The sequence below is a fragment of the Suillus subalutaceus genome, assembly GCF_016647625.1.
Source record: "Suillus subalutaceus strain FC151 chromosome Unknown DFJ58scaffold_29, whole genome shotgun sequence".
NCBI classification, from domain to species: Eukaryota; Fungi; Basidiomycota; class Agaricomycetes; order Boletales; family Suillaceae; genus Suillus; species Suillus subalutaceus.
In genome coordinates, this window is record NW_024540278.1 from 160,939 (window position 1) to 185,810 (window position 24,872).

At 47.7% G+C, this 24,872-nt stretch overlaps 10 protein-coding genes across 10 annotated transcripts; 4 read left to right on the forward strand and 6 right to left on the reverse strand.

The window, feature by feature from the left end:
- Positions 1-1,255: 1,255 nt before the first annotated feature.
- On the reverse strand, positions 1,256-3,277 carry DFJ58DRAFT_777255 (uncharacterized protein). Its single transcript, XM_041389544.1, has 7 exons — positions 3,124-3,277; positions 2,762-3,059; positions 2,635-2,713; positions 2,345-2,603; positions 2,209-2,290; positions 1,652-2,079; positions 1,256-1,574 (listed from the first exon to the last, which is right to left on the reverse strand). The coding sequence occupies exons 1-7, from the start codon at positions 3,167-3,169 to the stop codon at positions 1,450-1,452; spliced, it is 1,317 nt and encodes a 438-aa protein (XP_041246063.1). The 5' UTR covers positions 3,170-3,277; the 3' UTR covers positions 1,256-1,449.
- Positions 3,278-5,655, forward strand: DFJ58DRAFT_777259 (uncharacterized protein). Its single transcript, XM_041389545.1, has 9 exons — positions 3,278-3,506; positions 3,569-3,755; positions 3,810-3,890; positions 3,973-4,034; positions 4,089-4,436; positions 4,514-4,585; positions 4,634-4,851; positions 4,903-5,104; positions 5,169-5,655. The coding sequence occupies exons 1-9, from the start codon at positions 3,390-3,392 to the stop codon at positions 5,388-5,390; spliced, it is 1,509 nt and encodes a 502-aa protein (XP_041246064.1). The 5' UTR covers positions 3,278-3,389; the 3' UTR covers positions 5,391-5,655.
- A 583-nt stretch (positions 5,656-6,238) lies between these two features.
- On the reverse strand, positions 6,239-7,140 carry DFJ58DRAFT_744208 (uncharacterized protein; the record flags this gene model as incomplete). The annotated part of the gene is made up of 3 exons (XM_041387302.1): positions 6,239-6,588; positions 6,627-7,016; positions 7,063-7,140. 3 exons carry the CDS (start codon positions 7,138-7,140, stop codon positions 6,391-6,393), a joined length of 666 nt encoding a protein of 221 aa, XP_041246065.1. The 3' UTR covers positions 6,239-6,390.
- A 183-nt stretch (positions 7,141-7,323) lies between these two features.
- Positions 7,324-7,929, reverse strand: DFJ58DRAFT_872273 (uncharacterized protein; the record flags this gene model as incomplete). Its single annotated transcript, XM_041394348.1, has 4 exons — positions 7,324-7,361; positions 7,433-7,485; positions 7,578-7,765; positions 7,894-7,929. The coding sequence occupies 4 exons, from the start codon at positions 7,927-7,929 to the stop codon at positions 7,324-7,326; spliced, it is 315 nt and encodes a 104-aa protein (XP_041246066.1).
- A 173-nt stretch (positions 7,930-8,102) lies between these two features.
- Positions 8,103-9,830, forward strand: DFJ58DRAFT_250209 (CRAL-TRIO domain-containing protein). The gene is made up of 7 exons (XM_041379465.1): positions 8,103-8,357; positions 8,411-8,433; positions 8,493-8,828; positions 8,878-8,944; positions 9,004-9,055; positions 9,103-9,194; positions 9,248-9,830. Exons 1-7 carry the CDS (start codon positions 8,165-8,167, stop codon positions 9,505-9,507), a joined length of 1,023 nt encoding a protein of 340 aa, XP_041246067.1. The 5' UTR covers positions 8,103-8,164; the 3' UTR covers positions 9,508-9,830.
- On the reverse strand, positions 9,774-11,564 carry DFJ58DRAFT_250206 (putative PPG1-phosphoprotein phosphatase PPG catalytic chain). The gene is made up of 9 exons (XM_041379464.1): positions 11,343-11,564; positions 11,219-11,289; positions 11,040-11,164; positions 10,852-10,981; positions 10,739-10,795; positions 10,610-10,691; positions 10,214-10,505; positions 9,894-10,129; positions 9,774-9,844 (listed from the first exon to the last, which is right to left on the reverse strand). Exons 1-8 carry the CDS (start codon positions 11,402-11,404, stop codon positions 10,109-10,111), a joined length of 840 nt encoding a protein of 279 aa, XP_041246068.1. The 5' UTR covers positions 11,405-11,564; the 3' UTR covers positions 9,774-9,844; positions 9,894-10,108.
- A 2,120-nt stretch (positions 11,565-13,684) lies between these two features.
- DFJ58DRAFT_725725 (uncharacterized protein) lies at positions 13,685-14,535 on the forward strand (the record flags this gene model as incomplete). The annotated part of the gene is made up of 2 exons (XM_041385283.1): positions 13,685-13,862; positions 13,916-14,535. The coding sequence occupies 2 exons, from the start codon at positions 13,685-13,687 to the stop codon at positions 14,533-14,535; spliced, it is 798 nt and encodes a 265-aa protein (XP_041246069.1).
- A 1,078-nt stretch (positions 14,536-15,613) lies between these two features.
- Positions 15,614-16,910, reverse strand: DFJ58DRAFT_872282 (uncharacterized protein; the record flags this gene model as incomplete). Its single annotated transcript, XM_041394349.1, has 3 exons — positions 15,614-16,192; positions 16,248-16,305; positions 16,380-16,910. The coding sequence occupies 3 exons, from the start codon at positions 16,908-16,910 to the stop codon at positions 15,801-15,803; spliced, it is 981 nt and encodes a 326-aa protein (XP_041246070.1). The 3' UTR covers positions 15,614-15,800.
- A 570-nt stretch (positions 16,911-17,480) lies between these two features.
- Positions 17,481-21,195, forward strand: DFJ58DRAFT_777298 (chloride channel). Its single transcript, XM_041389546.1, has 18 exons — positions 17,481-17,605; positions 17,658-17,683; positions 17,742-17,909; positions 17,956-18,161; positions 18,218-18,370; positions 18,419-18,533; positions 18,586-18,677; positions 18,733-18,810; positions 18,861-18,968; positions 19,029-19,246; positions 19,304-19,477; positions 19,529-19,709; positions 19,788-19,911; positions 19,963-20,028; positions 20,085-20,192; positions 20,241-20,437; positions 20,487-20,551; positions 20,609-21,195. The coding sequence occupies exons 1-18, from the start codon at positions 17,532-17,534 to the stop codon at positions 20,817-20,819; spliced, it is 2,364 nt and encodes a 787-aa protein (XP_041246071.1). The 5' UTR covers positions 17,481-17,531; the 3' UTR covers positions 20,820-21,195.
- An 897-nt stretch (positions 21,196-22,092) lies between these two features.
- Positions 22,093-24,472, reverse strand: DFJ58DRAFT_839688 (uncharacterized protein; the record flags this gene model as incomplete). The annotated part of the gene is made up of 11 exons (XM_041392549.1): positions 22,093-22,123; positions 22,185-22,297; positions 22,348-22,436; positions 22,664-22,691; positions 22,765-22,781; positions 23,075-23,133; positions 23,226-23,607; positions 23,776-23,908; positions 23,964-24,327; positions 24,354-24,401; positions 24,432-24,472. 11 exons carry the CDS (start codon positions 24,470-24,472, stop codon positions 22,093-22,095), a joined length of 1,305 nt encoding a protein of 434 aa, XP_041246072.1.
- Positions 24,473-24,872: the final 400 nt, after the last annotated feature.

The window sequence follows — 24,872 nt, forward strand, 5'->3', positions numbered from 1 at the left end:
TGTACGCTGCACAGCTCTTCGGCTGGGACTTAGATTCGTTATGGCAAACCCGTCAACCAAAGACCGTGCCGATCGAATGATCGAAGCTGTTGAATTTCATCATTACATGATGTATATGTTTGACGAAGATGCGAAGAGCAGCTGTCTCGAATAATCTACCAGTGAGTGCGTTAGCATCTCCGACGGCTTTGATATTGAAACTCATTCCGGTTGTCGATGAGCCTTCATGCAAGACTGCATTATGCAATGCATCGCAAATGGAGATGGCCATTGAATTGTATTGGGCTGCGATCGGGTTGGATCCTTCATGTGACACCCTTTTTGTGCACCGCCATGCACGCTGCCATCCTGCTCGAAGAGATGCAGACTTCTGTCTACAGGCTGCGAAACGCTATGGCCAAGGAGGTCGGCTTAGAAACTATATGCCCTCCTTGGCGACCCCAGTGCTCGTCGTTTTGCGAACTCCAGACTTCAACTGCCTTGCATGGCTTTTTCTGTCACAGAAGTGAAACGTAGTGAAGACTTGGACCGGGAGAGATCGTGGAATCGTCATGATCTCGAACTGCCTGGCTTTTCAGACAATATACGGAGTATGGTCACGGTCGAGTCCTTGCCAGAGTCTGCGTTAGATGAACCATCTGGCGGGTATCCTGGAGAAGATGGATCAGTTGATACAGTATCTCATTCGCGAGCGTTGAGGTTGATCCATTCGCCTTGGACGGCCTTTTGACACACTTCTCCTAGCAACAGCATGGTGCATCGGATCACAAGATCATGGCACGGGTCAAGGACATGACTTCCGTTGATGATATGATGGACATGAGGACGCTAGAGATATTGTAGTTGCACGGATTTCAGAGAACGGGCAATGCTGATTATTTTGACAGTACTTTCATCCCTGGGCATCTATATTGTATTGTATGCCAACTTACGACAGGAAATCAAGCCACCATGATTGTATACTCGAATGATCACTGAGAGCACGTCGTCTTCCGATTCCCAACTTCCCCAGCACTTCTCATTGTCGGTTACAGCGCGTCCTTGTCGACCATCATTAATAGTAACTGCTTTCAATTATCTTCCACCCTGTTCACGGACAAGTACTGTTCTGTGTCAATGTGCCGTCGACCACGCATGGTTATACCTTTTTCCATCTCACTGTAAGCACGCTATCTTAATAGAGTTCTTCAAACCTTGGACGGGGTAACCGCTCATCATCTGCACTCCAGCACCTGTAATGACCCTCACAGCCTGAGCGTGTTTGTCCATTTTGCGACGAGCCATTAACCAGTTGGAACCAACAGTCAAAGAAGTAGATACCGATTACCAGAAAAGACATCTCTTTGCGTGAAACATTGCAGCTTAGTACAGTACGCGCCGTAATTTATAGTCCATCAGCGGTCGCAGTCACAGATGATTCCGATTCGTTACCCCATAATGGCCACTTGATTACCTCCTCTCCTCGAACGGATTTTCCGTGTATTCCAATTCATCGTCACTATCGTCTCTGTGTGTAGGTGGAGGCTGTTCCCGGAGGAGTGATACAGGTCGTTTGGGCAGAAGTCCAAATTTAGCTAAGGTGTAATTAGATTAGAGATGCAAGGCAGCGGGAAGAAAACGACTGACTGGCGTCAATTCCGCCCGGGGGTACCAACACCCGTGGACGGCGGCCTTGAGGTGTCACCCGACCGCCGGGCAAGTTCAGGCGGAGGGGATGTGCCCATGCCTGTGGTCGGCGGCGAATACGTCGATGATCCTGCATAGGTTGGGCTACTGCTTGCAACGGACGTAGGGTTCGGTATAGGCTTGGTGGCGAAGTTCGGAGGAACGTACGTCGCACTTGGGGCGAGAGTAGGAACAGAGTTCGTCCTTGGATTTGCGTTGCCACCGCCGGGACGGGGAGGAGATTGCCACCCGCTTCCACGAATTCCACTGTCGACCGGTGGATTGGGGTCATAGTAGGATTCCTGGTGTTGCGGATTGGGATCATGGTATGATGACTGGTACTGGGATTGCGTGGGTTGTCCACTGCCCCACGAAGGTTGAGATGATTGACCCCACGTAGGCTGTGTATCCTGTCTGTAAAAAAGATCCATTAGATGTTTCGCATAAATGGAGATGAACAAATTGGTGAAAACGAATGTCGATGGAAGTGGCGGTATCATTTAATGAAACAACCTCTGGTGACAAAAGTAAAGGGATGCGAACCTGGAAGCTCCCTGGCCCTGATCGTATTCCTGCATCTTCGCTTTGACTTTTGAAACGATTGAAGAGAATGTCTTCTTGCCAGCTAGTGATTTCCGCAGTCAGTTACCGCCTATGATACGAGGCTGGAAGTACGTACTCTCTGCTATCTTGTTGAAACCATCTTGGAACTCTGTCATAGTGTCCCGTTGCGGTGGAGTAACCACCTGCGCCGTACCGGTATACCTTCCGGTTTCATCTCCACCTGCCCGGTCTCGACTAGCAGACTGTCTCGACTGGTAATATTGGGGCCCTTGTTCCTGCTGCGGAGGGCGCCACTGATTCTGCGCAGCTTGCTCTTCCTCAAGCATGAGACGTCGAGCGAGTTGCTCGTCTAGGTCAGTCTGAGTAGGCTCACGCTGCTCCGGTGGCGGGTAGCGGCTGAGAGACATAATCGGGGTCACTCATCCCCAACAGTGTATCAATTGCCAGATCCTGGTCACCGTTGACACTCTGAAGTACAGAAGATCTGCACGTCATTCAGCATATTTGACTTGACAGAGTATTATCAACACACAGTAGGGAGTCATCAAAATCTGGGAACATGGCGTGCAGGCTCGCGATGCGTGGATCCACATCGACATCAAGAGGACGCTGCGGAAGGTTCGGGATGCCTTCGGCCTGAGTAATAGCAGGAGGTTGGGGCGAAAGAGTAATCATTTCACCAGCTTCTGGTGATTGGGATGGCGAAGGAGCTACTGCGAAGACAGGCGGGGGTTGTTGTTGGTTATCGTGTATTCCTGGTGGTGATGGAGGAAACTGATGCGAGTCCTCTGAATCTGAAGGCGGTGATGGTGAGGCAGGGTTTGCTATATCTGGCGTATCCATTTCTCTAAGTATTTGGATATAGTAGCCGCAGACATGACCAAAGTTGCTCACCTCGAGGCTGGCCATCAATAACTTGGTCCTCGTTTGTCTGGGTCATCGTTGTAAGAACTGTCTGTACATGTGATCTTGGTGGTCGGTTTTATAGGATGAGAGTCTGTTGCGGAGTAGGTCGTGGCGGCGCATGCGCAGTCATACGCTGTCATCGACGATATATAATTAATACATAGCTTACCAAATATAGTAAGTAAGTATATGACATTCGCCGCCGGCGTAGCGCTGAGCTCATCATCCACCATCAGCATCAGAGTTTTTGAAACATGGATGATTTCGCTGCTTGGTTTCAATACAATGGTGGGGTCTTGGATACTTCGATGATGGGCATCACCGATTTTCCTGGCAGTGGACGTGGTGCAGTCGCACTCCAGGATGTACCTGTTCGTCTCCTTCAAAAAAAAATTTGTCCAGACTCCAACTTGGTTACTCACACGTCCCCCAGGAAAACCATACAATTTTCACGCTTCCTCGTTCATTAACACTTTCAACTCAGACCTCGGCCCTTCCTTCTGAATTCGGTTTTGAAGCATGGAGAGAGCACAAGTTGCACAAGGGTTGGGTTGGACTGATTCTCTGTATGATGTGGGAGGAAGCTCAAGGAAACCAAGGAAAGTGGATTACATATCTCAGTGGGTCTTTCCAAACAACCACCTGTCAGTTTTTTTTCTCAACTCAATATATAGCGTCACTCCCGACGCAATTCGATACTCCAATATTTTGGAGTGACGAAGAACTACGAGAACTCCAAGGGACGGCTGTGGTAGGTCTGTTGTCAAAATTTTCGCATTTCTCGTCGCGTTCTCGTTTATGAAAGCAGATGCGCTTGGCTGACGTGGTGAAATCTAGACAAGATAGGTCGGGATGAGGCTGAGCGCGACTATCACGAGAAGCTAGCTCCAGCGATCAAGGTAGATCTATTTTTTCACCTTTTCCTATTCGGACTCGAATATTGAGCGAATTAGACTCGACCGGACCTTTTCCCCCACAATCAAATTGATGTATGGTACACACTTCATCGGTACCATATTACCGGCAGCCGAATTCTATCTCGAAGCTTCAATGTAGAGAGGTGGGAAGGCGAAGTTGAGCAGGATTCCGAATACGTTCCAGAACAAGACAGTAACGAGGACGCCCGGGCCAACACAAGTATTGGGAGCGCAATGGATGTTGACGATTCGGGAGACGGTGGTGAAGCTGTGAACGAAGGGGGCAGCGACAGTGATAGTGATGATGAGGAAATAGATGATACGTCGGATATTGCGATGGTGCCTATGGCTGATATTCTGAATGCTCGATATGACTCTGTCAATGTAAGTCGTGTGGTCATGAAATCTCTCTGTCCCAGTCTTTCTTTGCGTTTGCATGTCATTCATGTAGCCCTTCACAGGCTAAACTTTTCTACGAGAAGCACCATCTTCATATGGTCACCACGAAGCCCATCAAAGCTGGAGATCAAATCGTAAGTTGACCCGCACTAAGTGATTATATCGGTTCACATCCGTTCAAGTTCAATACATATGGCGACCTGCCCAACTCAGACCTGCTACGGCGCTACGGACATGTTGATCTTGTGCCTTGTCCCCATCTAAAGGGTGCGCTAGGAAATCCACAAGACATCGTGGAGATTCGAGCAGACCTTGTTGTCAATGTTGTTTGTGGTGATGTATCTAATAGCGAAACATATCGACAACGGATCGACTGGTGGCTCGACGAAGGAGGCGATGAGTATGGTCTTCGCTTGCTATGTTTCTTTTTATGCTCAAGCACACCATATAGTGTTTTCATCATCGATGCGGACCCAATTCTCCCTGCAGCGCTGACATCTTTGATCAGACTTCTACTTCTCACCCAAGAAGAATGGGAAAAGACACGGGAGAAAGGGCGTCCCCCGAAAGCCAAGTTTGATCTCCAAGTCTCTTCGTTACTGCGAAGAATATTCGAGATGCGCTTGACCGGTTATCAATCACCAGATCTTGAAGTATGTTCGTCCAATCATTATTCTACTCGGGGATCGGTGACACGGAAACTATTCCTTGTTCTAGCTTGACGCAAAGCTTCTTACATCCCATTCGCTCACGCTCAACAAGAGACACGCCATCGTAGTACGGCTCGGGGAGAAGCAGATTCTGGCAGCCGCACTTGAAACCCTGCGCCTCATGGATGCAGCCTTGAGTGACGTCAGGGGTGATGGATCTAAAGGCAAGAGGCGTGTTGCGAGTGGGGGTACGACGGGTGGAGCAAAAACAAAAAAAGCCAGGCATTGACGCTACGAAGGCCTGCGCATGGACCGACCCATTCACCCCTTCTGTCCATTGACCTCGTGGTTGTTATCCACATGTAGTGCAGAAGAACGGAGAATACCGAGTAGCTTTGTCAACTAGCCACTACTGATATATCGATCTTCTCGCTAACCTTCTGACAGCAACTTTTACCTATCACATCGGTATGTAGCTGGCCAAAGGGACAATGCTGCATTCCATCACGCGAAATTCTAACCTATAGTTGGCAACCGGAACTGCGCGAGGCTCCTCCCGGGATCAGAACATCCTATAGCATTATTCAGATAACGTTCAAAAGAAATACTTTTAGTAAGGTTCAACGTTCATCCATTCAACGGGTCCATTCAGCACGCCGTCAAGATGTGAAAGATGCGAATAAACTCTATATATATGCGTCTTCCCTTCAATATCGTTGATTCGATAGTTGGCAGATGCTGGCAGACGGGTTGGCAGACGCTGGCAGATAGCATAATTTTGTGCAATACGTTATCGATTATCGATCGCTCCGTTAGTTTCTTAGCAGCCCAACGATGCAGCTCTGACGCCCACCGGTGATGCTCGGTGATGCCAGGTACTCCCGCGTCGGACATGAGTTGGTTCCGGCTAAACGGATAACTATCGCACGAATTTCCAACATTTTGACGACTTCACACTTACATTAGGATGGGATCGCACGTGTATTGTGAAATCAAGTGACTGTGGGGGTTTATCACACCCCTGTAAGCTTTGGCTTACCTTGTCTTGGCGTCGTGTCGGCGTCGATTGGATCTTACGGTATTGTCAGCTGATGCGGCCATATTCATGCAAATGGATGTCCTTATCTTTTACCTCCACGCAGCGCTCATCCATGTTACGCCTTGTCTAATCGTTCATTATATTAACGTCCGAAATGGACGGTTCTCAATTGCACTACCTTGAGAATTATCTAATTGTAAGAAGGAATCAGTAGAATTACAACAAGGCGCAAGGACCCCTAAGAATATGCTCATTTCTCCGCTTCTTCGTCAGCGTCGTAGCCAAACTGGATTGAATTCGTTTCCTTGTCGGCCCACTGGTTTGCGTGCCCTGCCGAAGTCATTATGCTCCTTTCGCCGGTTGCCACGCGTAAAGTGTCTTCCATCGCGGCAAGCATTTCCCGGCCTCGTTTCTCTTGCTGCGGACCGTCGGGAAGGTGAAATATGTGCTGATTTAGACGAGAAAAAATTTGAGTAGCGATTGCACGATCATAGCGGATGGATTAGTAGGCGTGAAGTAGGGGAAGAATCTGAGAGCGGTGCACAAGGCGAGAGAAACGGTTGCCCAAAACATGGCAAGAGGAATGAGTGGTATATATAAGCATAGATGAAATGACTCGCATCGCCTAAAATCAGGTTTGACAGTGACGTCCTCGAGGCGTTTTCCCAGACCCCAGCGGATCAGAAGCTGGGTCAGGGTTGGGCCGACCTGGATACCAGCGCCGATCTCTCCAATCGCGAGAGTGGCCTCAAGGATGGTCACTTTATGGGCAGCCTGGGCGAGACAGTACGCAGCAACGACACCACCAAGCCCACATCCTACGATGATAACTTCGAAGGAAAGATAAACTTGACGTCCTTGGTACAGCTTGCAGACCTGAAAATGCAAGTCAGCCGAGTGACCGACGGACCACTAATAGTACATTTGCAATCTGTTCACTTGTGCCTGTTGCTGTTTGAGACCTGTTGCCCATCGTGCTCTTGTTGCTCCTGTGGGCCATCGAATAGTCAAGCGGGAGTGGCAAAAGAACACACACCATTAATACAATGCAAGGAAAAGGTGCATGACTGAGGGACGCATATTTATCTACAGGTTATATTTAATACCAGTGCCAGGTGAGGCCTGCTAAATGTTTCTGCGAGTGTGACACGTGCGTGAGTACTTCCGCCCTCGTCATTAATTGTCAGCTACCACTCGGCTCTCCGCGCATAGCAGTAAAGCCTAGCGAATCGATGGAGTCAAACCAGGACCAGCGGACCGAGAGGCAAATAGTAGAGAGCAGTAGTACTAACCATCCCGAGTATTCCGCGAGTATTCCGCAGTGACCTCTTGTGGCCCCTGTCGCCTTGAATGATGGTTGTCAGCTGATATCGACCTTTGCAGTGTAGTGCACTGCAAACTTCAAATCACTAGTGTTGCCAGCTAACTGCGACTTACGATCGGGATAGCGGTGTCCAGCAGTCGAGGCCCGTTCCTGGCGGACCATGTGTTGATTGAGAGTCCTCATGCTCCTCCAGATCGTATATGTATGCAGGAGCATTAAACAATGCTTTTACATCCGGCGATGAATTTACCATCCTCAACCTCCGATCGTCTGGTATCTCCGAACGGGCGTACCACCAACGCTAAATAGAAAATTTATAGTTGATTTATAGTATTACATAATTTAATTCAATAATGCTTTACAAAGATAGTCGACGATATGAAGTGGCGGCTAAGTTATCATCTTGTCGATTCAAATTTAATCTTATACTGCAGCAACAGTCAACTTGCAGCCGCTGGAGACCATATGTAGCTATGCTTAACTGAGATATTGAGAACTCGGGGAATTTTTTGGCTTCAAAGGGCTCTAAACTAGAACCGGAGAACTAATAATTCGACCACCAGGCAGCTAGATCACCTTAAATCCATTGGGAGAACATATGATGTGACCATATGCTTACGTAACATTGAATATGTATACTCAGATCATTACGTCTATCAGTTCGACTAAACTTGGTGACCTTGGTCAGGCTCCTGCGCTCATGAACAACCGTATTGCGCGCTCCGTACTAGAGGGCAATCACAAAATGCTTATTGATCAGTACAAAGCAAACCTTGCAGATGTATGCGCTCTCCAATCAACCCTGAATGATGAGATCTTGTCCCATGTGGTCCAAGAATTTGCGCTCAGTGATGCGGACCATACATGGGCGAAGGAATGGATCTCGGATACAGGTAATACTTGCAGCATCAAATCTATGAAACCGTAGGTTGACTATTAACTGCAGCAACCATTTTCCGTTTCTTGCGGGTGGGTGAAATGCTAACCGCTTGCAGCAGCAAGTGTCTCCGCTAAAGTCTGGTATGTAGCACCATAGATTCGTTCGTTCATTCGCACTGGAGGCCATACACGCGACACTCATTTGGCGCCTAAACGCGTTGCGACTCTTCGCTCCCCCTTCTGTACTGCTTCATTGCCTTCCACCGCCGATCTGCGATCCACTTGGCCGTCCCCTCGTATTTCTCCAGTTGTCAGAATTACTGACTTGCGAACAAACAATGATGGATGGGTTGCTGATCTCCCTCGACCGCCTGCGTATTCATCTCCGCTCACTTAATACTCTTAACAATGAGTTTTCAAACCGTGAAATAACTCTTCAATGTGTTTTCGTCATCGACCTTGAGGGTCTATCAATCCAGTCGCTTGTATGTCAATGCTCCTTTAGACCTAAACTTTTATTCAGTTCCGTGACAGAACCTTAAAATTTTAACATGGTTCATGAAAGAAGTAGTTCCCCGGTACCCTGGAATGCTTGGTGCAGGTAACAATGCATCTCTCGAATTATGAGCGATGATCAAACTCAATTTTGTTTTGTGTCAGTATTCTTCCTCAATTACTCCTGGACGTATGCGATGACCTGGTCCATTGCGAAGTGCGTTTATTTCAGACACGTTTTAGGTCTGCTTGACCAGGACTTAGGTCCCTACTTCCTAAATCCGCGGTTGCCCGAGTCTTCTTTCCCTCCAGGGAGGAGCTTCTTCAATACTGTTCTGCGTCAGCGTTACCATCTAGTCAGTCACCCTATCTTGTTGCCTTACACACTTAGCAGCCGTGCATTTGTCAGATTATGGCGGTGCACTCTCGCCACTCCACCTCATTGAAGATCCATTAAATTCGGATGCCCAGAAAAATCGCGCTTCTATTGTTTCACGTGAATGGTGCATGCCGGCTCCCAGCATCGGGCTTCCTGCAACCCTGCACCGGCAGCCTTTGTCCGTATCCATACCCCCTCGATCCTCCCTGAACCCTTTCTTCGGTTATCCTACAGTCGCTTCCCTTTCAAGACCGCACATGGTGCAACAAGGTCGCCGGCGGAAACTGTGATTTGTTGTTGACCCTCTCAGTTCTCTGGTGGAGAAGATGGGGTACACGCATCATCATATTGCTCTGTTTTCTCATCACAGTCAGTCTCACACGGAAGAGAGTCAGGAGAGTAGCACGATGGATGCCGGGGGTAGCCCTACCCTCTGGCAGCATCTTGCCATGACTAAGTTGGCCTGTATGATGGAATTGATGAACCGGAATATCATTTCGGCGGTGCTAATACCATGCCACGCAGTCAAGAAGTGCCGAGGTGTTACATAACTTGCCTTGCAATTAATTAATCATTCATGGTTCTCAATCGGCGGAGTGACCCCTCGCTTCTCCGGCCAACATGGTGCTAATAACTCAGTCAGGCTCAGTTCTTGTTACTTTCGTAGCAGGCCTACGTTCTAGCACTCAGAAGAGGCCATCCGCAAGATTAATAGCGTGATGCTGGACACATTATCCAGGGTATAGTAAAGTATCATCGTACGAGTATCAGTGTCGTCCGCGCAATACAGGTTTACATTTACTTGCTACAGCTTGGGCGCCAAAACCGCCGCCGGCAGCACTCGGTTTCTATCAGGAATGATCAAGAGCTCTGACGTAGCTTGCTGAGATACTAGAGGAAGTACTCGGGAAGCTAGGTGGAGCAAACATTCGTGTGAGCAAAGTGGTCTATTCAAAGAAAATATGGAGCGAGATGGCCACAGGAATAGCAACGCACCTTCCCACCAACATTTTGGGGAGCCTGTTGACTTGGACCATCGCGATCGTTCTCCGGGGCAGCTTCGAACACATTGAAATACATGCTCTCGCCAGGACCCACCTCGAGTATACTCGCAGAATTGCCGCAACGATAACAATAGTTAGGCGCCGACCAGACAGTCGAAAGGTGTTTGTCAAACAGTGACGAATATCCTTCCATGCAGAGTTGATGTGCGCGTAAAATATGCGACATGTTGTTCGTTTCCAAGAACTTGTGCACGACGCCTGATCCAAACGTGTAGCCAGCACCTCTACATGATCCGTTCCAAATTGAAACATTAGATACAATACAAGCGGAGCAAGGATAAGCCTCATTAGTCAATAACGCTGGTGATACGCTGGAGCAGGCACGAACCTTGGGGATATTGCAAAGTCTTCTTTCTCTGCATCCGGATCCGACCATACCAAATCAGCCATAGGACCCTCGTGTGGGATTTCTGAACGAAATGAGGGCGGGGAGTAATGATAACCGGAGGTTACATACCTCGAAATCGATCTACAACTTTGATTTGATCTACAGAATGGATAGATGGCGAAAGACCTGAGACAAGGAATCCATCAGATCGTGACATTGTGAAACAATAGATCGCTGATGACCTCCATGAACACAGAATATCCGATCATCGATTACCACAGACAGGGTCAAGAAGTCGAACATGTCCGTGAAGTACGTCCATACATGTGACGAACCGTATTTCCGCACACACTCCGTATAAAACCCATAAGTCTAAGTTAAACATTGAGCGATAAGGGAGCTCCATAAAGATCACGAATTGATGGCTGACTTGTGTTACAGCCCTTGATTCATGGTTGCCGCGAATTAACTGGACTCTGTCGGGGTAACGCAGCTTAAGACACGTAAGGAGTGATATGGTCTCGACGCTGAACAGGCCGCGATCTACGTAATCTCCTAGGGTACTATGAGAAAAGGAAAGTATATTCTGACAGGAAGAAAGGAACTCACCAAGGAAAAGATAATTGGTATGAGGAGCGTAGCCACCTATGCGGAAGATTTCGATGAGGTCGTAGAACTGACTTGAGTTCCATGATGAAATGTTGTACAGTGATTGAATCTACGAACCGCTCACCCGTGTATATCTCCAACGACAGTTACTGGGGCACTGACATGCACCACATTGGATTCCCTCATGAGAACCTCTTTCGTTTTTGCACATATTTCGCGTAAAAGGGCCTCATGTAAAAGCTGTTTGCGGGTAGTAGTTGCTGTATACACGCGTCGAGATCGAAGGGGGCCATAATTCCACTCCGAGTGATTTGGAAACTGCAGGAAGGTTAGTCACGAGTCACAGATCCATTCCTTTGTCCGTGTTTGGGTACGCCTTTCAAATCTGCTCCCGTTAGCCTCGAAGTCGCCATACTTAGTACAACCAGAACACCATTATTTGATGGCAAGCAGTTATGCAGTTCAAACAAAGTTTCGACTATCAAATCGATCGCACTCCTTGGCGCTATGAAGAAGTCGAGACCCGTGTCACTACTCAGTCAGCTGTGGATTATGGGTAAGGTTAAGTTTGCGAGTGGTCAGGCCTGGAAGGACGGAAATTTTCTCTCATCGTGCCTGGCTGCGAATTCAATCTGCACAAGCCACAAACCCATTTTTACGTTGGGGTTTCAAGCTTCGAGGGCGATCCTGAAATGAGCGCTCTGATTGGTGGAAAGGGCTTCGGCTAAACGGGATATTCCCTAGAAATTGTCTCACAGGTTCAAAACTCAGAAGGGTCTCTCTCCTGATCGCATCCTCGAGGCTTTTGCGTGTCTAATGAATACTTACCATTCCAGTAGATTGGCGATTGGCGCCTGCCGGGGAGGCACGCTGCGGGGAGTATACTAGTAGCTCCACTCCGAAGTCGTGGTTTTTTTTTCGTTGACTTCTTGCAGTCGTGTACACTGATGCATCTCTCGCGATGGATGCTGAAACCGAATGGTGATTCACCAATGTCTATTCTACCCGAGGAGATAGACACACGCCAACTCATTGTTTTCAATGGTGCAATATGGCTTTTTGAGGACAAACAAGCTTCTGGCTCCGAGTAATTCATTATCATGTCGATGTAGTCAACGAATCGCCCCAACAGTTGCGAGCTCGCAATATTTTGGGCTACCGTCGGTGCCGAAAAGGAAGATGCCTTCCCGAGGAAAAGAACACGTGGAAAGTGCGATTCTTCATTTGCAGGAAGACGGTATCGGAATATTTGTCGCAGTCGCTGTTGTCATTCTTCTTTTTCATGGTAACATTGCACTTGAGATTGAATCGGGCGCTCACTGGGAGGCTCCATCGCCTTTATAGTAGAGTTTCATCCACTGAGCTCTCCTGTTTAGTCATCCATCTTCCTGCTCCGTCGACGTTGTGGAAATCCGCAAGCTCTTAACCCGGCGTTTTGTCAACGTGCAATATACATCTCATATTATATAATTTCGATCTTCGGGCGACATTGTTCGGGATGCCATGGCCCTAGGCGTAATCATTCCAGCACAGCTGCTAACCAATCCAAGATACTGACTAGAACGATCTATTTCACGAGGCATTCTCAATTGGCTGGGATTTTCCGGCTAACGTTTGAACAGGGTCTAGTAACATACCAGTTGAGCCAAGTCGCTTCTTGTCATTTTCTCTGTCTCCATGTATAGCCCCCCCCCTGGAGAGTGACATCAATAACATTGAATACACCTAAGGGTCACGGTGATGGATCTTTTCCGCTTAGCGTTAGATGAAAGCAGCATGTTCACGACGAGTTGCTGCACAAGAGGGTTGCCAAGTACTGATATATATGTCTTACGAGAATACGGCAGATCCGACTCGATCAGTTAACTGCCCAGGAACTCACAGAGTCTCACACACTCCGCAAACTCTCTAGCCTCGTGATCTGCCTACGGCGATCTTCTGTAAACCTGCCGTTCACTACAAATGGAGGAGTTCTCGTTCTGAGCTCACCACACAGCTTTTCCTCGGTGAGACCCCGTATCTGCCCAATCTTGTCTGTTCTAATTTTTTCCATATTCTTCCTTCTATTGCTCCACCCGCTCCCGAGGTAGTACTTTACTTGAACCCTACTTGACGGAATTTAGTCTCCCGGGTAATGAACATCCAGAACCGTAATGTCAATCATGATTGGCCCATTCAGCGCCCACATGATGCTGTCCTACCATGCTTGCAATTTTGATCTGGCGCCTTCCACCGAATATCTCTTGATGGGCCGGAGTCATACGCAGCCTTAACTCTTTCATACCGGAATTACGCTCTGAGAAGTAATGATTTAGTAACCGATCTACTCTTCATTAAGGTACGTTGTCACCCTGATAATGATATGACAGGCGACACCCGAGTACTTTCACTGCAAAAATGTATATAAAGGCTTGACAAGTAGAAGAGCTGGGAAGTCCTTACTATTCACCAAACCCTCCTTGCACAATGCAGTACCCAAATCCGTACTCCCACAACGGTCATCAGACACAACAACCACATGTTTCTGCCCACCATCCTCGACAATCTTCCTCGAGCTCGAAGAGTCACTCCTCCGCATATCCCCAACAACCACAGGTATTATCGGGTTACCCACTTGATAGTACTTTGTCCAATGGTATAATAGGTATTGATGCCATTGAACGGCGCTTTTATTGGTAGTTGACATTCTTCAACCAGGGAACCACACCAGTAATCCATTACAACCCCCTCCTTTCTCCAACCACCCGCAGCACGGCTCATCATCTGCTATGGACACGCGCAGGCCATATTATCCTCCTCCCCCTCCTCCAGTGAATCAGCCTGACACTTACTATCCCTCACATCATCATCCGTCTGCGCCAAGTCCCCAATATGCGATAAACTCCCATCCGCATATCGAACCTCAGACTCTCCATGCTCATTCAGGACCGCAGCAATTCATCCCGACGCCATCACAGACGTATCAAGTATATTCCAATACCGTGCCGTCGAACCCGCGCTCCCGTCCCACCAATGAACCGTACTATCATATGTCCCCCAATCCCCAACACACCACCCAGGGCAGCCCATCCCCTGCTATGCCACGTTCTGCGCACACATCCCCCTCCACCAACCCGGCACTTATTGGAGATCGCTTTCCCTGTGAGCTCTGTGACAGGTCGTTTACTCGCTCGCATGACAGAAGGAGACACTATGAAACCGTGCATGCTACAACCCCCGTCCTACATCGATGTCGTTACTGTGGGAAAGATTTTAGTCGCGCGGACTCACTCAAACGCCACATTGATAATGGATGTGACGAGATGTCGCACAAGTAGATCTGGAAAATGACTTTTTGATTACCTTCTTTCAACACAACCTTTACCACTGTCCTAATTCTGCACTCACTTGAACATTATCTCTGCTACGTTAACCATCATGTCATATAATTTTCCCCAGTCCAATGCTTGGAACGTGCTTGTACTTATGTGTATTTTTACTACTGCACTAGACTCGGAAGGATCCTCCAGTAGCCTACGGTAACTGGTACGCAGTTGCTAAATACGACGCGACGCATAGTGTTCCCTCACACAAATATTCTCAATTCGAACCCTTAGTACCTAATGAGAGCATGATATTCTTGACCCACGGTGACATTGCATGACCGATATCTATATCTGATAGGTCCAGGGCCTAGAATTCTAAAGTTACATGACACGTTTGGGTCATATCTCTGGCCGACTAGGTACTTATTTAAGAAATGGCTAGTCATCGTGATACCCAAACAAACTCGGACAGTCTGCTGATCACTTATGGATCAACCGATCACGCTGAACCATTTTCATCTGGTGTGTGTCAGTGATGTGGAGCCGTTCAAATGTACTGATGAAATGTACTTTTCCCTTATTGACCGCCTTGGATGCGGGAGCCCGGCGAGTCTTGGTCACGTCATCTAGTTTTTGAAGAGAGACAACCATTTTCGCGTTGGCGCCGAGGGAGCTCTTTGCAATCGCCGTGCCTATCCGATCATATGATAGGACGATATCCCACAGGGCTATCAGGGACCGAAACGATCGCACTGCAGCATGGCACATCTGCAACCGAATCGAAATACAGAAGGCTACCCCGAGGTCCTCGGGTAGGACTACCCACACGAGTCTGTTTGGAACTAGGCAAGAAACAACGTCATGCTATTCGCATGCCATGTTTCTTTTCCGAAAAACCGTCTCGCGAATTACGGATCTGCTTCCGGGACCTGCAAGGAACAAGTAAATTCAATGGCATCAAACCGGGTGCCTGTTCAAACGCTAGTACGTCGGTGACAACAACACCGCCAGCCCCTCGCTTCGTACTTACGACGCGATATGGCCGTATTTGAACGCTTCGCGAGTGGAAACCAAGCGAAATAGCTCAGCAGAAGACTCTGGTAGACGAGCCAGATAAGAGACGTTTACCTCAGAAGTTTACGTAGGAGGGAATCTCAAGTGATAGGGGGCACACCTTGGCGGAAGAGAAAATATGAATGACACTTCTAGTCGTAAGCTCACAAAGAATGCGTCGCACGCTGATGCGCATATCAATAATCAATACATTGACATAGATCTTAATCATTATCATCATCACCTGAGTCACTGTCCCTGCTTCCGTTATCAACCAAGCCCTCAATTTCGACCGCAGGACTGTTATCCTCGACGTGATCATCGTCTTTTTCTGCGCGTTTCTGGTTTAATCTGTTTATGATTTTATCGGCACGATTGAATATTCCACCGGTGGGGGCGCCGCATGCTAAGCACTTGGGAGTTTTGGCGTAGCGCTTGATTGCACAAGCCGAACAATAATAATGCCCGCACCGCGTGGCCACTGGATCTGTATAAGGTTTGCGGCAGATGAGACAAGCAAAAGGTATGTCCTCATTGTCAGAATCGGAGTCTGACACATCCTCGACTTGTTTCCGCGGGGTTTCAGCGAGCTTATCCAATTGCCAACCAGCAAGATCTATCCAAAGTAATGGTCGTCAGTTTCTTTAAGAGTAAAGGCTATGCAAACATACATGTGCCACGGTCGTGCAAAAATTTGCAAGTGTCACCAAAGCCACAGTACCCCCGTTTCTGATTAGGATGATCGTTTTAGCATCCGTATCCATCGGAGGAGAAACTTACGAACCTTTGTAGTCTTTGCAAACATCAGGCTGATAATCGACAATGGTTACAGTACGAATGGTGCTGGTGCCTCGCTGAGGACCAACACGCATGGCTTTCGGAACTTCCTGACTTTTCTTCAGGTGACTTCGATAAGCATTCTGGCCCCTGTACAGTCCATCATCAGGTATTTCCTCTTCCTCCTCGCCTCTGTCCGCTTTCTCTTTCTTCTGACGTTTTGCAAGTAGCTCTGCAGCTTCGTCACCAGCTAGTATCTCAAGTGCTGCGTTGGTGTGTGACCCGGCCGCGGTCCACTTTACAGCAGGACCATCACGTTCCACAAAATCTGGATCGTCCATTTCATCTTCCCTTCGTTGTGCAGCCGTACGTTTCGTGCCAGCGCTCAGAAGATTGCCAGCTGCTTTACGGGAAGGAATAACCACCTCAGACTTGGATGAAGATGGTATCGGCGCTAATGTACGGGAAGGCGGAGAAGCCGATCTTTTTCGGGAGGTTGCTGGTCGAGATTTTCCCTTCTTGAAGAAGGGGACCTTAACTTCGTTCGTGGTGGACATGATTCTTGGTGAAGGTTTGTGCAAGCTCAAATTCATGGTCGATCGTCTAAACTACAACCAATCTTAGTCATGCTTATATTAGTAAGCTGCTACATTAATCCCGGCCTCCTCAACTGCTAAGTGCGGCGTCCATGAATGTTAACGTGCTGGACCCGAATGCGACTACTGAAACGAAACGATACTTGACTACTAGATTGATACATCTTGATTCAATGATTGCAATATCATGAGATTACTTAGCGGGCCCCACATAAGCGGCAGCAGCAATATTTCATTACCACCGAAAACTACCGAAGTTCATGACAGAACCATACACATCCCATTCAAGTGGCCTCTCATTTGCGGTTGACACTGACTATCCATGTCATCATCCATATGCACAGCCCAGGGGTCGGAATCAAAAAACCAAGGCACGATTTACTCATACGCTCAAAAATCAGTGCAAACTTTCAATTGCAAAGCGGTGTAGATTATGTAAGTACCTGTTGGGTGTCCGATACTCGTGGCACAAATTCGGAGGCAAACCCCGTCCAGCCGGCCGTCCGCCTGAATCTAGAGTGCTGACATAATTGTCACTGTCATACATACACCAAAGTGTTATTTACAGGACTGTCAGGTTTCATGACGCGAATTGGCGCGCAGTATGGAAGGCCGCTCGACAACAGAGATTATGAGGAAGAGATAGAGCAAATTCGGTGAGTGATGGATGTTGACCTACGTGCATCGTCTGTGCTGAGAACTGGAAAGACGTTATGAGGATTTTACGACCATTGGTACATATGTTTGGAACTTATCACACCTGTTGACTAACTACACGTGTCACGCCGCCAGATTGGATTCAAGACTCGATAGTAGAACGAAACAGACGCATACGCAATGCAAAGGCAACAAAGGCGGCCTACCGCGGTCCTCGAGGCGAGATCACGCCTACTTGGGTGTGGGCTCAGCTCTGGAGGTTTCTGAGAGCTGGAGAACCCTGGCTTGTGATAAGTTTAGTTGGTAAGGATTGTCCATTACCATGATTCCTTGACCGACAACGTGCCAGGTATCCTCATTGGCGTGAATGCTGCTCTCATTTCAATCATCACGGAATGGCTCTCGGACATCAAAATGGGATACTGTACGGACGGGTGGTGGTTAAACTCCCAATTTTGCTGCTGGGAAGTTGAAAGCGATGAAGAGTTTTGTCCCTCATGGCATCTGTGGAGTACGGCGACTCCGGCACGATGGTTAATCTATGTTATTTTCGCGGTAAGTCCTCTCTATCTTAATGTTTTGACTCTGACAAAGTCCATGTCTATCTGCAGGCTACATTTTCGTTTGTGGCTGCCCATCTTGTTCGTAGCATGGCGAAATATGCTGCTGGATCTGGTATTTCAGAAATCAAATGCATTCTTACGGGCTTCATCATGCAAGGGTTCCTCGGATATGCAACCTTCTTCATCAAGAGCCTTACGCTTGTGAGTTGTCTTTCCAATCCCGTAAACAATGTGATTGACCAGAAATAGCCTTTGGTGATCGCTTCTGGGTTGTCCGTCGGTAAGGAAGGCCCTTCGGTGCATGTTGCATGCTGTATTGGAGCTATCGTCGCAAGCTGGTTCCAGCGGTTTTCTCGAAGCCAAGGTTTGGGTTAACACTTTCGCATATATATGTGTGTTCATTCTCAATAATCAAGGGAAAATGCGTGAAATTATTACTGCCGCCAGTGCTGCAGGAGTGGCAGTTGCTTTTGGGTCACCCATCGGTGGTGTTCTGTTTTCTATTGAGGTACCAATCCCCATATTTACGGTGTTTTCTGATTTCAAATCCGTATTTTCAATAGGAGATGAGCCAGATGTTTCGCAGCAAAACGATGTGGAGAAGTTTCATGTGCGCGTTGGTGGCGACGTTTACGTTATCCGTTAGTGGATTACCTCGCCTCATCCTACCATTTTGACTGTCTCATTTCAGGTGATGAATCCCTTCCGAACGAAAAAGCTTGTGCTGTTCCAAGTGACATATAACCGTGATTGGCATTTCTTTGAGATTATCTTCTTTATCATACTTGGAATATTTGGCGTAAGAATTTTACATCCCTCCAATTTCGCCTTTTGTTGACAACGTCGCTCGTCATTCCAGGGACTCTACGGCGCGTTTGTAGTTAAATTTAACATGCAGGTGGCTGCATTTCGTCGAAAACATCTCGCATCACACGGCGTTGCAGAAGCTGTTATTCTTGCGACCCTCACTGCCACTATTGGTTACTTCAATCGTTTCATGCGCATTGACATGACCGAGATGATGTCGATTCTCTTTCGTGAGTGCGAAGGAGGCGGAGATTACGATAATCTATGCCAGTAAGTACTGCATTGATCCGTCATTCGGCCTACGTTTTTCTCATCTTTTCCTGCAAGAATGGCTGTTCAGTGGCCCATGGCAAACTCTCTCCTTCTCGCTACGTTCATACGCATGGGATTTGTCGTGATTTCTTACGGGGCGAAGGTCCCTGCAGGTATCTTCATACCTTCAATGGCTGTTGGGGCAACTTTTGGGCGGATGGTTGGCATCATGGTTAAGGCAATGTATCGGTAGGTGGACATTACTGGCTCTCATCACAGAATTACGAAAACTCTCTATAGTGCTTATCCTCATTCAGGGATCTTTGCGGTTTGCGACCCGAATGTACCGTGTATCACACCAGGCACTTACGCCTTTCTTGGTGCCGCGGCAGCCCTTAGCGGAGTTATGAGGATAACTGTGACTGTTGTCGTTATCATGTTCGAGCTCACCGGAGCATTGACGTACATCTTACCGACTATGGTGAGCCTGATAGTCCAGTTTTACTATTAAGAAAGTTGGTCCCTCGAAATTTAAGTTCTTGATACCGATTCTCTCCAGATTGTCATACTGGTAACAAAGGCTGTCGGTGACTTCCTTGGTACTCGTGGCATTGCAGATGAGGCGATTCGATTCAATGGCTATCCGATTCTTGAGAACGAGGATCACGGCTTCAATGTCTCAGGTTAGTGTTCCGATTGCTACCTACATTCATGCCATTCTTATGTTCACGAAGTTTCGGAGGTCATGAAGAAGGATATTGATATTCTGTTTGCATCTGGGATGCTTGTCTCCGATATTGGTACGCATTGACAGATCACCATTAGCTAGGAGACACTATTAATGCGTGCTTTACAGAACAATTGTTGGCGTCTACCAATGTGAAAGGTTTTCCGATAGTTGCTTCCGAATCATCTCAAACGCTTGTTGGGTACATGGGCAGAACTGAATTGCGCTACGTGCTAGGTATGTGTCTGCTAGCGTTTGACCCTCGTGTGATCTAATATAGCCTAGACAAAGCCCAAAACGTGGGGGACATATCACCAAGCACGCCCTGTGCGTTTACTAGAGAAACCTCCGACCAAGAGGACTTTGTTTTATCAGACATGACTTCTGGATCAGCTCTTGGCGTTGAAGAAGACGTAGCAACGGAGCTTATAGAGACGAGTGCAACTATCGACGTCCTTAAACTCTGGCCTTGGGTGAACCAGGTACTGTACTTCGCACGAGCTCTTTGACATTCTTTGACTTGTCCTAAAGACACCTCTTACTGTATCTCCGCGGCTACCTTTGGAGATAGTAACGCAATTGTTCAAGAGGATGGGGTACGTCCCACTTGACCTATACAAACAATACCCTGCCCTTACCTTTTATTCGCACAGTCCCCGGGTGATACTTGTCGAGGAACAGGGGTCGTTGAAAGGCCTGGTAACCGTCAAAGATGTCCTGCGGTTCAACGTGGCAGAGCAGCCTATTGGAGATCTGCATTGGGATGCAGGTGAACTGGAGGCTATTCTCGATGTTATGTGGACTTGGGCAGTAGGGATTGGGGAAACTTCCATGGTGTGGTATAGACGTTTGATACGTCGGTGAGGCTGCCCTATTTTTTTCCTACTTGCTATCCTAATAGATGGTCTATGTACTAACTCATACTTCTCCGACTTGTGTGAAATTGCATCGATTAAGGTGATAACTCGGCGGTGTATGCCAACATCTTCAAATACACCGTTTGCACGGCTGGGACGGACTCGAGAATATGTTGGTCCTCCCAAAAGGAAGTGAGGAAGGCACATTTTCATTATACCACCTAGACATTCTCGATAAAACATTTCAAAAGCAGGAACGTACAACGACTAGCGACATGAGAGTTCTGGCGTGATTTGGGTATAATTTTTCCACCCGAAATATAGTCCGGAACCCGAATCTGTGCAGAAAATTACAGGGTGAAGGCCTGCGGGTGGGCCACAGCACCATTCTGCCGTCGAGTGAAGTTTTGAATAATAATTGGCATTTGGTTGGTTCTGTTCCAGCGACAGCAGAAACATGTTACTGAACATGAAGCGAGCGGTCGTGAACCTTCACGAATAATGCCACGTACAAAGCACGAAAGGCGAGGTACGAAATTAAGTTGCCGCGCAGACATCATTCTATGTGTGGTCTCGTACCTCGATTTTACGTGCGATAAGTATAACCGATCAACAAGCGCTTACTGTTTTACTAATGGGCCAGTGATTTTTGGCGAAGCTGCGCACTGTAAGGCCACATGCGATCGCGGCAATTCCGCGAATAACTGTAGAGCCTTGGAGATTTTATTGTGTTCGGATTGCCTCTGTAGCAGTAAAGATTTATCTCCAGTGTAGCTGCAGATTACGCGGGCGGTACAGAATGTTGTTAGTATAGCAGGAACACGACACAATATGGTTTGGCTCGCCTCGGGGAAATTAGTAGTCTCAATGACTGCTAAATTTCCTGCGGTTATACCGACTTGTGACTGATAGATGCTTTTTTGCTTCCAGCCAATGAAACTCCACCTCCGTCTTTTAGTGATTCAATGATATGCATGACAATGAAACTCACGTTCGCAATATCCCCCAACTGATCTCCTCGGCGAATGTTCGACCCCATGGCTGCTCAACTCCCGCGATGTCCTATCGGAAAGGTACAAAGGGATTCCCCGCCGATACGGTTGGTCGAGACAAACTTGTTAAATAATTTTTTTGAATGCCGCATCAGTGTTCATGTCCGTCGGGGCGGGCCCTGTGGCAGAAAAAACGTAGTGACTTTTTAAACACAACAAGAATCAAGATCTTTATTCTGTAAGCTTACTGTAACCCTGCAGGATCGATGTCCGTTTGCCATCATGGCCCTATTGAAGTATCTTATTTTTAAGCACTATCCTGAACACGCAATCAATCAATTTAACCGAAAGTGCATAAATTTTACCAAAGATATACAGACCTGATTTCGCTGGGAACGGTGGAGTAACGCTGAAGATTGCGAACCCTATAATTTGCGCGGCCTCCCATTAGATTGATGAGAGAGCGGAGTACTCGCATATCACGCAACAGTGACTATGAAGCAGGTCACTCTACTCGTATTGTTATCCGAGAGATAGGATCACATTTGAAATCGGCTGCAGCGGGACGACAAATGCACGATTCTTCATCGGTTCGCCCACTTCCAGCTTAGTCGCAAAATCTGGGGTGAGATCTAAAAGGGGAAGCAGAAAAGAATTGACGGTGTTCATGGCTGCGGCTCCTGGAGTTCTGGGCACTCGCAATAAACAGGGCTTCGAAATTCCCGCACCGTGGAAGATGTCGTTTGATATGTAAGTTCTAGTAGGTAAGGGCTGAATAGGGGATTGACATCACTAACGAATTGACGTACTTGGACTTAAAGCCACCGGTAATTGGGGAATGTCCGGTAAACTAACGTACATGCCTTCTCATGAGTTCGCAGCCTGTTCTGGTGACAACAATTAACTTATAGAAAATCTGATCATGCTTTTTGATCAACAACAGAAGGACGTGCAACGTACAAAATCAACTCTATATTCTATGCAATGAACAATCGAGCTATCACTGCAAACGCCAACGACTACATATGAATTTCCACAGCTCGAGTAAAAAACTGAGAGTCCTCAGGAAAGCGCTTGCGGGACAGAGAACTTGAGACACGCAAAATGCGACAAGCTCGAGGAAAGTGAAGATGGGAAAGTCTGTGCTCACGAAAAGATATCGTGCTATGGCAAATAAGATAAAGTCAGCGCCGCCGGTGGACCGTGGGCAGTCCTAAGGAAACAAGTCAATACAGAAGACCATGGCCGCTTGGATACAATCTTAACTCACCCAATACCCACAAGTACGCACAATGCCTGTCTAACACAGGCGCCCGTCTCGGACTGAGACTTTGAGCCGAAATAATGGATGCTAAAACTACTGCGGCCTACTAATCTTAAAATCGCGGACGTGGACAACAAGATTTGCGCGTCCCCCTTACCTGTGTTTTTTAAGCACTGGTAGTTCCATCGCGGGTTCCGGCTCCAGCTGGGATATGCGCACGGGAACAAATACTGGTGCGGGGAAACTGTGCTTGGACGTTTGAAGGTGGTCAGATGCAAATGGTCTGATAGTGGGATCCGATGTAAGATTGCGAAGTTGTTGACATGATACTGGTGAGGGGGCATGGTCAAGTAGCGAGGTTATATCATGTGCTGGAATATAGCTGCGTCGGGAATGCGACAGGGTGTCAAGTTCGACACCAAGCACGGCAGGAGTGTTTGGATTATCCATCTCAGGGGTGCGAGATTGCAGACGAGGCTTGAGGAAATTCTCAAGCTCGAGTTCCTCATCTGTTGCGCTGATGCGAGAGCTGAGGGAATCTATGGAGATACGCGTGGGGAAAGCAGATAAAACAGTATCTCTTGCGGCGAGAAGTGTTGACGAGAGTGATGAAGTAGATGCAAATGGTGAAGAGGAGACAATGTCAGTCTCATGTGTACTAGAAGAGGTAGCTTGCGAAACAATTCTTCGCTTGGCATGATGCGCACGATGCCGAGGTATGATGAGTTGAGTACGGAGGTGGATCGGGTCTGATGGCCATAGCTGGTTTGCATGCCGGAGTGCTGAAAGCGACACGCCATATCGTAGAGCGATTGCGACAAGCGAGTCATGGGGGGAAACCTACGAGTAGAAGTTCGTGACATATTACATGTTCAAGGGCGGGAGAAGGACAGACTGTGTGCAAGATGTCATCGATGTCATGTTGATTGGGAGCATCTAGATTATTTGTGGTATCGGCAGACGCCTCGATAGCAGCAGGGCAGTCAGAAACATCCTCCGACAGTGTCGTTTGTATTCCACCGACATTTTTTGCAGTGCATGATGATACTGAAGACCTGCGCAACGGGTGAGAGCTCAATACTTCCGAACGACCGGCATCGTCCGCATGAACGTGGCCGTTTGGGGTATCATTGCTACGAAGTCCGTCGCGGTGCGACACAATAGCGAAGCTCTTGGTGAGGAGCTCATCCTGCTCGTCGAGCTCAAGCATGCGAGTTAAGCTTCGCGGCGGCAGTGAGAATCTAGATGCTAACCCTAACCTTTACACAATGATTAATTTACATACATAAATATCGCATATTTCTCATACACTTTTCCATAAACAGCGGATCCCCTGCGGTAAGTTAAACAAGCCTACATAAACCTTACAGCATTTGTTGGTATTTTTTGACCTGTCTCTTCCATGTCTTATATCTTATACCTGTACCCTAGCTTCTCAGCTTTGTGCCGGGCGCTCGCATCTCATCACTTTTTCAACTTACTATATATATAACTCTTCCTACCTGAAGTTCCTACATCTGTTTGATGCTGGCACCCATGTCGTGTCTTCGATGGTCGTAAGTGCTGCTATGAACGCCGCGTCTGTGGTAATTGCAGGGGGCTATTACCTATATGCTCACAATTCTGGGACATTGGCTCCGGGTTGCGACTCAGAAAAGTTCAGCGCGTATTGGAAGATCGGTTCCGTTGTGAGGTAAAAGTACTAATCGAAGGAGCGATCATCGGTTGGTCTGGCTAGGGGAGACAAGGTAAAAGGGAATATCTCACGACCAAGACCTGCAATCGCCTAGCAAGTTTCCCGAAT